The sequence below is a fragment of the Symphalangus syndactylus genome, chromosome 5 (genome assembly GCF_028878055.3).
Source record: "Symphalangus syndactylus isolate Jambi chromosome 5, NHGRI_mSymSyn1-v2.1_pri, whole genome shotgun sequence".
Taxonomy (NCBI): domain Eukaryota; kingdom Metazoa; phylum Chordata; class Mammalia; order Primates; family Hylobatidae; genus Symphalangus; species Symphalangus syndactylus.
In genome coordinates, this window is record NC_072427.2 from 66,180,682 (window position 1) to 66,193,989 (window position 13,308).

The 13,308-nt window shown below is 43.8% G+C and overlaps 1 protein-coding gene across 1 annotated transcript in view; it reads left to right on the top strand.

Moving 5' to 3' along the window:
- Positions 1–13,308, top strand: part of CHP1 (calcineurin like EF-hand protein 1) — a 51,064-nt gene that overhangs the window by 11,845 nt on the left and 25,911 nt on the right. Inside the window, exon 2 of the mRNA XM_055278792.2 lies at positions 1,597–1,669. Coding sequence (XP_055134767.1) covers positions 1,597–1,669 — 73 coding nt within the window. The remainder of the gene's footprint in view (positions 1–1,596; positions 1,670–13,308) is intronic.

Consider the following 13,308-nt stretch of genomic DNA (forward strand, 5'->3'; position numbering starts at 1 on the left):
AGTTTATGGACTAAATCCAAAATGAGGAGCAAAATAACTTTCTGGTAGATGTTGTCATGACCATTTTACGAATTTGCCTAATTTGCTTCCTTGGAGCCAGTTCCCTTCCTGGGAACTCAGTGAAGCTCATGCAATCACAGAAAAGAGGCTGATCTTTTACCCAAAGGTCCATCCCGAGGGAAAAGATAAAGCCTCTAATGCTTGGTGTAGGAGTAAACCAGAGTTTTAAAATAGAATCTGTTTGATGTACCCCAGTCAAACATTCTACACACAACACCTACCTAGCAGTACACATACCTACCTAGCAGTACAGCCTGAAACAGCAAACTGATCATAGATACTTTTTTAATCAAAACACGTATTTTTAGCTGGGAACTGTGGGTTATGCCTGTAATCCCAGCTACTTGGGAGACTGAGGCACGAGAACCGCTTGAACCTAGGAGATGGCGGTTACAGTGAGCTGAGATTGCACCACTGCGCTCCAGCCTGGGCGACAAAGTGAGAATCTGTCCCCCCAAAATAAAATAAAATAAAATTTTAAAAATAAGTAAAATAGGCTGGGCATGGTGGCTCATGCCTGTAATCCCAGCACTTTGGGAGGCTGAGGCAGGTGGATCACCTGAGGTCAGGAGTTCAAGACCACCCTGGTCAACATGGCAAAACCCTGTCTGTACTAAAAATACAAAATTAGCTGGGCATGGTGGTGGGTGCCTGTAATCCCAGCTACTTGGGAGGCTGAGGCAGGAGAATTGCTTGAACCTGAGAGGTGGAGGTTGCAGTGAGCCAAGATCGTGCCATTGCACTCCAGCCTGGGCAACGAGAGTGAAACCTCATCTCAGGAAAAAAAAAAAAAAAAAAAAGGAAAAAAAGAAAAAGAAAAAAGTAAAAAAAATATAGTAAAAACATACATTTTTTTAGCCTCTCAGTCAGGGCATTGAAACTTGAAAGTTTCACAGCTTCCTTTTAAACTAAATTTGTACTGGGCATGATGGCTCACGCCTATAATCCCAGCAGTTTGGGAGGCTGAGGCGAGTGGATCACCTGAGGTCAGGAGTTCAAGACCAGCCTAGCCAACATGGCGAAACCCCGTCTCTACTAAAAATACAAAAAATTAGCTGGGTGTGGTGGCGAGAGCCTGTAATCCCAGCTACTCGGGAGGCTGAGGCAGGAGAATCGCTTGAACCCAGGAGGCGGAGGTGGCAGTGAGCTGAGATCACACCACTGCACTCCAGCCTGGGTGACAAGAGCAAAACTTTGTCTCAATAAAATAGGATGGGATAGGATAGGACAGGACAGGACAGGACAAAATTTGCCTTTGTTTTGTTAAATGTTAACCATCTGATATTCATCACAGTCTTCATTAAGCCTAGACTTCATTCCCGGGATTGAATTTTGATTGCCCTTGATTTAGTTTATTCTCTAACTCCTTTCATTCTTTAGCTTTTAAACTTTCTGCTTTAACATTCTAGAGATAAGAGTTTCGACATCCCCGTCCTACTGAATTTTGAAGCATTTGACAGCGAGGGGTCGAGGGGTGGGTTCAGTGTGAATGAGGGCTACTCCCCACCGAGTTGGGACTAATTTTGTGCTCTTTAGTTTCCCACAGTCAAATCACTCGCCTCTACAGCCGGTTCACCAGCCTGGACAAAGGAGAGAATGGGACTCTCAGGTAGGCAGTGTTTTTCTTTATTTTCCTCACAGAAACCAGAAACCCTCTGGCAGTGTCCGAATAGCTGCCTTTATCCCTAGGGTAGACATGATAGGCATCCAGCATGCAGATAGCAAGGACCATTTCTCTACTGGTCTTTGAGCATCATTGGTCCACAGGAGAATTAAATCAGCAGAACAGGCTGGGCACGGTGGCTCACGCCTGTAATCCCAGCACTTTGGGAGGTGAAGGCGGGAGGATCATGAGGCCAGGAGGTCAAGACCAGCCTGACCAACATGGTGAAACCCCGTCTATACTAAAAATACAAAAATTAGCTCGGTGTGGTGGTAGGTGCCTGTAATCCCAGCCACTCAGGAGGCTGAGGTAGGAGAATTGCTTGAACCCGGGAGGCAGAGGTTGCAGTGAGCGAAGATCACGCCACTGCACTCCAGCCTGGGCAACAGAGCAAGACTCTATCTAAAAAAAAAAAAAAATCAGCCGAACTATGACAATTAAATGCATTATCAGGTGTGTGTTGCTTTATTCCAACTCCCCTTAATTTAGGTGGCCATTGTTCTGATCCTAGGAATGTATTTTCAAGATTTCAGCTCTCTCTGCTTACATATTCCCATAATCCTTTCCCAAACATTGGCTTTTAGGAAGTTGACCCATAGCAATCCCAGGTGGTCTAGGTTGTTTTGTCTTCTGTCATTTACCAATCCATAACCCTGAGGTACATCACTTTATGTATATTAATGTTGGACAAAATGTTCAGTATTTTAGTCTAGAGCAGTGGTTCTCATCTGAGGGCCATTTTGTCACCTGGGGCAAAATGTCTGGAAACATTTTTAATTGCCATGACTGGAGAATGCTACTAGTGCCTAGTAGGTTGTGGCCAGAGATGCTGCTAAACATCCTACAGTGCACAGGGCAGCCCCCATGACAAAGAATTATTCTGGTCTAGATGTCGGTAGTGCCAAAATTGAGAAACTCTGGTCTAGGTAAGTATATGATATCAAAATGATGTAATGCTATATTGTTTTATGTTTGTAATTGTCTTACCATAGTCAAATGAAATATTCTTTACCATTCTCTCCCACACTAACTCTTAATAGCAACCTTTCTTATACTGTGGTTCTTCATCTTTGATTGGCATGTAATGAAGCTGTTGCCCTTCCTTTTGGCTGGCATGAAGCAGCTTAGGACTTCTTTAGAAAGTTTCTAGCACAGGTGTTAGATGTAGCATAAAGGGGGAAGGAATACAGTTGCTAGCCTTTGGACATAATCATCACCCCAAATGGAAATCCCATACTCATTAAGCATGCGGTTAAGCATACCTATTAAGCATACCTATTTCCCCCTTCTCTCATCCCCTGGCAATCATAAATCTCCCTTCTTTTTCTCTCTGGACAATTCATAGAAATGGAATTATATGGCCTTCTCATAATTGACTTCTTCTGGCTGGACACGCGGTGGCTCATGCCTGTAATCCCAGCACTTTGGGAGGCCAAGGCGGGCGGATCACCTGAGGTCAGGAGTTCGAGACCAGGCTGGCCAACATGGGGAAACCCTGTCTCTATTAAAAATACAAAAATTAGCTGGGTGTGGTGGTGGGCACCTGTAATCTAAGCTACTCAGGAGGCTGAGGCAGGAGAATTGCTTAAACTTGGGAGGTGGAGGTTGCAGTGAGCCCAGATCGTGCCGTTGTATTCCAGCCTGGGCGACAGAGAGAGACTTTGTCTCAAACAAACAAACAAACTGACTTCTACTTAACATGATGTTTTTAAGGTTCATCCATGATGTAGCATATGCCAGTACTTCATTCCTTTTTATGGCTGAATAAATAGTCCGTCATATGGATATGCCACATTTGTGTATCTATTCAGCAGTTAGTAAACATTTGAGTTTACACCTTTTGAGTATTGCAAATAGTGTTGCTTTGAACATTTTTGGGTGCACATATGTTTTAATTTCTCTTGGACATATACCTAGGAGTGGAATTGTGGGTCATATGGATTGTCTTTTCACTCTCTTTGTAGTGTTCTTTAAAGCACAGAAGTTTTTAATTTTGATGAAGTCCAGTTTCTTTAATATTTCTTTCAGTGCTTGTGCGTTTGGTCTCATATATAAGAAACCATTGCCAAATCCAATGTCCCAAAGACTTGTCCTGTATCTTCTTGTAAGGGCTTTATAGTTTTAGTTCTTATATTAAGGTCTTTTGATTTGTTTTGAGTTGGTTTTGTATATGGTGTCAGAGAAGAGTCCAACATCATTTTTTTTTTTGCATGTGGATATCCAGTTGTCCCAGCACCATTTGTTGAAGACACTGTTAAAACTATGTGAATTTAGGCCGGGCGCGGTGGCTCACGCTTGTAATCCCAGCACTTTGGGAGGCCGAGGCGGGCGGATCACGAGGTCAGGAGATCGAGACCACGGTGAAACCCCGTCTCTACTAAAAATACAAAAAAAAAATTAGCCGGGCGTGGTGGCGGGCGCCTGTAGTCCCAGCTACTTGGAGAGGCTGAGGCAGGAGAATGGCGTGAACCCAGGAGGCGGAGCTTGCAGTGAGCCAAGATCGCGCCACTGCACTCCAGCCTGGGTGACAGAGCGAGACTCCGTCTCAAAAAAAAAAAAAAAAAAAAAAAAAAAAAAACTATGTGAATTTATACTCGAAAAATAACTAGACTAGAAATCCCTATTTGCAATTTTAGCTCCAATACTTAAAAATTCCTTTGAGTTTATACTTTCCTCATAAATTCGGACTTAACCACCCAGTAAAGTCCTAAAATTTATATTAGTTCTGAGTTATTTTCTTCTTTGTAGAAAGTGGGTGGTTTCTAAATGTGTGTGTTTTTATCATATTTGCTGTATGCTGGAAAATAATCGAAAAGTTTTTTTTTTAATGAGCTATTTCTTTTTTTTTTAAGATGGAGTTTCACTCTTGTTGCCCAGGCTGGAGTGCAATGGCGCGATCTCGGCTCACTGCAACCTCTGCCTCCCGGGTTCAAGTGATTCTCCTGCCTCAGCCTCCTGAATAGCTAGGATTATAGGCGCGTGACACCACGCCCTGCTAATTTTTGTATTTTTAGTAGAAACGGGGTTTCACCATCTTGGCCAGGCTGGTCTCGAACTCCTGACCTCGTGATCCACCCACCTTGGCCTCCCAAAGTGCTGGGATTAAAGGTGCGAGCCACCGTGCCTGGCCAAAATGAGCTATTTTTTTTTTCTTTTTTTTTGAGGCAGAGTCTCGCTCTGTAGCTGATGGTCTCGATCTCCTGACCTCGTGATGTGCCCGCCTGGCTAACACAGTGAAACCCCGTCTCTATTAAAAATACAAAAAATTAGCCAGGCGTGGTGGCGGGCGCCTGTAGTCCCAGCTACTCGAGAGGCTGAGGTAGGAGAATCACTTGAACCTGGGAGGTGAGATCACGCTACTGCACTCCAGCCTGGGAGACAGAGCTAGACTCCATCTCAAAAAATTTTTAAAAAGGCCGGGTGCGGTGGCTCACCTGTAATCCCAGCAGTTTGGGAGGCCGAGGCAGGCGGATCACGAGGTCAGGAGATCGAGACCATGGGCTACAGAGCAAGACTCTGTCTCAAAAAAAAAAAAAAAAAAAAATGTTGAAAACTTTCCAGGCGTCAGTGTAGCCTGCTCCTTAAAATATAAGTAAGGGCCAAGCACGGTGGCTTACACCTGGCTGTAATCCAGCACTTTGGGAGGCCGAGGCAGGTGGATCACTTGAGGCCAGGAGTTTGAGACCAGCCTGGCCGACATGGTGAAACACCATCTTTATGAAAAATACAAAAATTAGCTGGGTGTGGTGGCGCATGACTGTAATTCCAGGTACTTGGGAGGTTGAGGCAGGAAAATTGCTTGAACCTAGGAGGCGGAGGTTGTAGTGAACCAAGATTGCAGCACTGCCTTGTACCCTGGGCAACACAGTGAGATCCTTTCTTTTAAAAAAAAAAAAATTCTGGCTGGTTGTGGTGGCTCACTCCTGTAATCCCAGCACTTTGGGAGGCTGAGATGGGTGGATCACCTGAGGTCAGGAGTTCGAGACCAGGCTGGCCAACATGGTGAAACCCCGTCTCTACTAAAAATACAAAAATTAACCAGGTGTGGTGGCGCATGCCTGTAATCCCAGCTACTTGGGAGGCTGAGGCAGGAGAATCACTTGAACCCGGGAGGTGGAGGTTGCAGTGAGCCGAGATTGTGCCACTGCACTCCAGCCTGGGCAGCAGAGCAAGATTCCATCTTAAAATAAATAAATAGGGCCGGGCGTGGTGGCTGACGCCTGTAATCCCAGCACTTTGGGATGCCAAGGTGGGCGGATCATGAGGTCAGGAGAAGACCAACCTGGCTAACATGGTGAAACCCCATCTCTACTAAAAATACAAAAAATTAGCAGGGCGTGGTGGTGGGCGCCTGTAGTCCCAGCTACTCGGGAGGCTGAGGCAGGACTATGGTGTGAACCCGGGAGGCAGAGCTTGCAGTGAGCCAAGATCACACCACTGTACTCCGGCCTGGGCGACAGAGCGAGACTCTGTCTAAAATAAAAAAATTTAAAAAAATAATAAAAAAATAAATAAATAAATAAATAAGTATCTAAGTAAGATTTGCTCAGTCCGTAAGATACCATTTCACAGCCTGTGGAAAACCAGCGGACTAGCTCACTCATTTGGTAGGTATTTACTGAGTATCTATGATGTGCCAGACACTGTTCTCCATGCTGGCACTATTTTTTTTTTTTTTTTTTTTTGGTAAGAGGGTCTCACTCTGTCTCCTAGGCTGGAGTGTAATGGCACCATCACAGCTCACTGCAACCTCAACCTCCTGGGCTCAGACAGTTCTCCCACCTCAGCCACCCAAGTAGCCAGGACTACAGGCATGCACCACTATGCCTGGCTAATTTTTTTTTCTTTTTACTTCTAGTAAAAAAGCAAAAACGTGCACATTATGTGGTACAATGGAATAGTTTCTTCTAGGTATTCAAGGTAGCTTGGTGCTTCTCCCATTATTTTTATTTTATTTTCATTTTTTGTGGAGACACGGTCTTACCTTGTTGCCCAGGCTGGTCTCGAACTCCTGGGCTCCATCAGTCCTCCTGCCATGGCCTCCCAAAGTACTGGGATTACAGGCATAAGCCACTGTACCTGGCCAAAAGCTCTAGGTCTTAAACCTGTTCTTTGATCTCTATCATGGTGTGGATTGAAATATAAGCAAGGTTGGGCGAGGAGACTCATGTCTGTAATCCCAGCACTTTGGGAGGCTGAGGTGAGAGGATTCCTTGAGGCCAGGTGTCCCAAGACCAGCCTGAGCAATATAGTGAAACCCCGTCTCTACAAAAAATAAAAATAAATGAGAGAGGCACCAAGCTACCTTGAATACCTGGAAGAAATTAGCCAATTGTACCACATAATGTGCCACATAGTAAACGAGTGATACATTTTATGTAAACTGTTTTGTCAGACCCACCAACTACTGGGATTTCACTCTGGCTGTGCCTCCTGACAATTATCTTCTTAGCCTGTGGCCATCCGATTAAATTGTCTTCCCCTTCTCTCTACCCTCTCCTCTTCTACCCCCTCTAGCCTTAGAAATGAGTGGACCTAACTGGGAACTCTTCTCTAGTAGAGAGTGATCCAATTCTCTCCAGCCTTTGTTGCCAAACTCAGCTTAAGGCCTGTCTTGATCTTTCGAGGACCCATCAGAGTGCTCATCTGAATACAAGTGGCTTCCATCTTTTGTTACCTGGAACAGCCTCCACCTTCTTTTTTTGGTTTTTGTTTTTGAGACAGGGTCTCACTCCATTGCCCGGGCTGGATTGCAGTGGCACCATCATGGCTCACTGTAGCCTCCCACCTCAGCCTCCTGAGTAGCTGGGACTACAGGCACATGTCACTCTGCCTGGCTAACTTTTGCATTTTTTGTAGAGAGGAGGTCTCGCCATGTTCCCCATGATTGGTCCCGAACTCCTGAACTCAAACCATCCGCCTGCCTCAGTCTCCCAAAGTGCTGGGACTACAGGTGTGTGCCACCATGCCCGGCTTTCACCTTCTTTTTTTTTTTTTTTGAGATGGAGTCTCGCTCTGTCGTCCAGGCTGGAGTGCAGTGGCGCGATCTCGGCTCACTGCAACCTCCGCCTCCCGAGTTCACACCATTCTCATGCCTCAGCCAACCGAGTAGCTGGGACTACGGGTGCCCGCCACCATGCCCAGCTAATTTTTTGTATTTTTAGTAGAGATGGGGTTTCACTGTGTTAGCCAGGATGGTCTTGATCTCCTGACCTCGTGATCCACCTGCCTTGGCCTCCCAAAGTGCTGAGATTACAGGCATGAGCCACTGTGCCTGGCCTCGCCTTCACCTTCTTAAGAAGGCAGTTGTAGTTATTAGGAGAAAGATTTTCCCTTCAACAATTTTTTTTTTTTTAACTTTCCTCTTCCAAGGTGCTCCATGTCTGGGGCCTGAGGCCAAATTCTGCAGAGTGAGAGGCTACAGTGTACAGTCTGGGGCATTCTGCATTCCTTTGTAGTGATCAGTTCCAGTGGAACATAAGGCAGAATCTGTGGAAGGCTTTGGTTAGAATGGAGCTTCTTCAGAGTGCTTTCAGAGACTCACTCCAAAGTATGCTTTATAGAACAATCATTCCTTGGTCTATCAATAGGTGTTGTGTTAAAAAAAAAAAAAAAAAAGTTATTGACTAGAATTTGTGAAAAGCTTGGTCAACAAGGTTAAATAGGCTTCCTAATTACTAGATTTCACCACATCTTTAATATGCTTGGGTGAATTGGGAACATTCAAGGGAGAAGTGTTTGCCAAATTGATTTGCAATTTCTGTGTCTGCCTTTTTACATGGACCATCTCTTCAGATTGATATTTCATGGAATATAAATATATACTGTAACCTTATAAACCTTACTTTCTTCAGATGCCATTATTTTGGGTGAGATATTTCTACCATTGCCATAGAAATTGTTTTTTCTAAAAAGGCAGCTTAGGTCGGGCGCAGTGGCTCATGCCTGTAATCCCGCACTTTGGGAGGCCGAGGCAGGAGAATCGCTTGAACCCGGGAGGTGGAGGTTGCAGTGAGCCAAGATCGTGCCATTGCACTCCAGCCTGGGCAGTAAGAGTGAAACTCCATCTCAAAAATAAATAAATAATAAATAATAAATAAATAAATAAATAAATAATAAAGAGGAGGAGAAGAAATAATTTTTAAAATAGGAACAAAATCCAGGTGAGGTTTCTTACAAAAAAAAAAAAAGGAACAGAAGCAAACTTCCCAGCTAAAGGACCCATTTTTAGTCTAAGAAGGTTCACCTAATGCTGAACAATGAATAATAAAGAATACTTCACAATAAGACATATATAGATGAAATTTCAGAATATCAAGAGGAGATATTTAAGACTTTCTTTCTCTTTTTTTTTGAGACGGAGTCTCGCTCTGTCACCAGGCTGGAGTGCAGAGGCACAATCTCGGCTCACTGCAACCGAGTTCACCGCTTCCGGGTTCAAGTGATTCTCCTGCCTCGGCCTCCAGAGTAGCTGGAACTATAGGCGTGCACCACCACGCCCAGTGAATTTTTTTATTTTTAGTAGAGACGGGTTTCACCGTGTTGGCCAGGATGGTCTTGATCTCTTGACCTTGTGATCCACCCACCTCAGCCTCCCAAAGTGCTAGGATTACAGGTGTGAGCCACCGCGCCTGGCCCAGAGGATGGTTTTAAAGCAAACTTTATTGAAGTATAACATACAGAAAAGTGCACAAATCAAAAGCATTGGGCATGATAAATTTTCACCAAGGGAAGACTATCCAGCCTCCAGATGAAGAAACTGATTGTTACCAATACCTGGAAGCTTCCCTTATGCTCCTTTTGTCTTTAACTGCTTCCCTCCCCAAAGGGTAATCATTATCCTGCCTTGTAACTCCATAGATTACATCAGAACAAAGGATATTTAAAGAAGAGAAACCATCTTTGTGTTCAGATACTGACCAGGCTCTTACCTTAACCTGACCTACAAAAGACCACTTTAGGACTCCTGGGGTCCCCAACCTCTGGGTTGCAGACCAGTACCAGTCTGTGGCCAGTTAGGAACCAGGCTACACAGCAGGAGGTGAACAGAATGCAAGTGAGCATTATCACCTGAGCACCGCCTCCCGTCAGATCAGTGGCGGCACTAGATTCTCATAGGAACAGAAACCCTATTGTGAACTGCGCATGTGAGGGATCTAGATTGAGTGCTCCTTATGAGAATCTAATGCCTGCTGATCTCAGGTTGAACAGTTTCGTCTTGAAACTATCCCACCTACCCCCAGGAGAAAAATTATTTTCCATAAAACTGGTCCCTGGTCCCAAAAAGGCTGGGGATCGCTGCCAGCTGCCTTTTTTTTTTTTTTTATATTTGAGACAGGGTTTCCCTATGTTGCCCAGGCTGGTCTCGGACTCCTGGGTTGGGATTACAGGCATGTGCCACTACGCCCGGCTTATTTTGTATTTTTAATAGAGACAGGGTTTCTCCATATTGGTCAGGCTGGTCTCAAACTCCTGACCTCAGGTGATCCGCCCACCTTGGCCTCCCAAAGTGCTGGGATTACAGGCGTGAACCACCACACCTGGCCATCTTATACATTTAATTTAAAAATACTGATTAAGTGCTTTAGCTAATGGAAATTTTTGTCATTTCAGTGTTAATAAATATACTATATGATTAACTTCTCATACTACTTAAATATAGAAAGGTGTATTTTATTTTATTTTATTTTATTTTATTTTATTTTATTTTTTTGAGACAGAGTCTCGCTCTGTTGCCCAGGCTGGAGTGGTGCAATCTTGGCTGACTGCAACCTCCGCCTCCCGGGTTCAAGCAGTTCTCTGCCTCAGCCTCCCAAGTAGCTGGGATTACAGGCATCTGCCACCACGCCGGTCTGATTTTTGTATTTTTAGTAGAGACGGGGTTTTACCATCTTGGCCAGGCTGGTGTCGAACTCCTGACCTCATGATCCACCCGCCTTGGCCTCCCAAAGTGCTGGAATTACAGGCGTGAGCCACCACACCTGGCCTGGAAAGCTGTGTTTTCTAATTGAATGTGTGTTCCAGTGGGTATGTCCTATTAACAGATTTTAATGTCCTCATTATGTACAAGTCAACTAAAGCAACAACCTGTGGGTGCTTGAGATAGAAGTTACCTGTGAGGCTGAATCTTTCTGTAAGAGAAGGGACTTACACAGTGAAGGTGAGCAGTGTAGAGGGATGGCATGTCTGGTTACTAACAGTCTAAAAACTCTGGTTTTTCTAAGCATCCCTGTGCCCTTGAATGTCTGGAAAACCACTCCCCATTGGAAATTTCTTGGCCACAAAGAATGCCATCGTACATGGCTCTGTTCTCAGAATTGACTACTACCAGTGATACTGTCTTTTTCTCAAAAAATCTTCAAGAAGGTTTTCCTAGGTATACCATGAGGCAGAACATAATGTTGGTATGTTTTTCAGTGAATCCACACAAATCTATATTTCAGATGGATTTTTTTTTTTTTTTTTGAGATGGAGTCTCGCTCTGTCACCAGGCTGGAGTGCAGTGGCGCAATCTTGGCTCACTACAACCTCCACCTCCCAGGTTCAAGCGATTCTCCTTTCTCAGCCTCCAGAGTAGCTGGGACTACAGGCGCGTGCCACCATGCCCAGCTAATTTTTGTATTTTTAGTAGAGATGGGGTTTCACCATGTTGGCCAGGATGGTCTTGATCTCTTGACCTCGTGATCCACCTGCCTCAGCCTCCCAAAGTGCTGGGATTACAGGTGTGAGCCACTGCGCTCAGCCTTTAGATGGATCTTATGTTTGTGGTGTTTAGACCACTTTGGAGTATTTATTTTTTTCTATTAGGTTTATGTTGATGGGTAAATTTCAGAATCTAAGTTTTAGAGAAACTGCCCAGATCTCCATTCTACTATAAAGCAACCAGTAATAATAACTTGTTTGTATATTGTTTATTTAACAGTTGACAAATTATTTATTTATTTATTTATTTATTTATTTTGAGACGGAGTCTTGCTCTGTCGTCCAGGCTGGAGTACAGTGGCGTGATCTCGGCTCACTGCAAGCTCCGCCTCCCAGGTTCACGCCATTCTCCTGCCTCAGTCTCCCGAATAGCTGGGACTACAGGCGCCCACCACCACGCCCAGCTAATTTTTTGTTTTTTTTTTTAGTAGAGACAGGGTTTCACCATGTTAACCAGCTTGGTCTTCATCTCTTGACCTCGTGATCCTCCCACCTCGGCCTCCCAAAGTGCTGGGATTACAGGCGTGAGCCACTGCACCCGGCTGACAAATTATTTTTTATACTCTGTTTTGTTTTGTTTTTTCTGTTTTGAAACAGAGTCTCACTGTGTCACCCAGGCTAGAGGGCAGTGATGTTACCATGGCTCCTTGCAGCCTTGACCTTCTAGGCTCAAACAATCCTCCCGCTTCAGCTTCCCAAGTAGCTGGGACTACAGGCACGTGCCACCATGCCTGGCTAATTTTTTTTTTTTTTTTTTAACTTTTTAGAGATGTGGTCTTGCTCTGTTGCCCAGGCTGGTCTCAAACTCCTAGCCTCAAGCAGTTCTTCCGCCTTGGCCTCCAAAAGTGCTGGGATTATAGGCTGAGCTGCCATGCCCAGCCCTCTTTCTTTTTAACTTTAATACTTTTAGCAATATTCTCCTTGATCTGGGTGACTGGAACTACATTATATATACAATCTAAATTCTAAGAGTAGAGTTAGATAGTATCAAAGGACAGGTCCTTATTGACATTGGAAGGCCAAGTGTACACCTCCTTATTGAGACTGAAGTTCAGGCTAGGTTGTGCATCACCACTTGTTACTAGACTTGGTATTTAAACTGCCTCTTCTCAGCTAAAGTTTCTTAAGCTTGTTAGACATTAAACTGAGGTATGTAGCCATGCAATTCAAATCAGCCTTAGTCTTAATTTAAAAGTGAGTAGTTATTGTTTCTTGACCTCTGTCAGACAAGAGGAGCTACATTTTGATGACAGTGTAGACTTTGTATTACAGAATAAATTATGTAATAAAAGCTTAGTACATGTTTGTTGAATTAAATAATCAGGACCTCGGTAATTTTCTCTTTCATCATCTTAAGCAATCCAATTATCTTATGAATGACTTCTGGTTCATTCATTGATATAAAATTATTACACTAAATGGTCAAGAAAGACTAGAATCCACGATGATTGTTCCAGAGCTTTGTGTTCAGTCCACTAGGTCAGTTTCTACCTGTGTCACCAAATGTGGTGGAGAAGAGCTTGCTGAGTTAATTAAGCACCATGTAAACGTTAAACCACAAGAGGAAAAGAGCGTGAAGTCTCCTGGGTACAGTAGGAGTATTTTATTATCTTCCATCTTTGCTAGCATATATTACAAAGAGGGTGGAGGTATACATTTTATCTGTCTGTAAGTAAACTTCTTGAAGGCAGGAGTAAAATCTATTCAAGTTTATAATCTTTTTTTTTTAACTTTTTATCTGGAAATAATTTTAAACTTGAAGAAAAGTTACAAGAACAATACAAGATAACTTTTATTCTGATACCCAGATTCACCAATTGTTAACATTTTGTCACATACTTCACTGTTTATTTCCTATAAAAAGGACATTCTCAGAGCAAAAT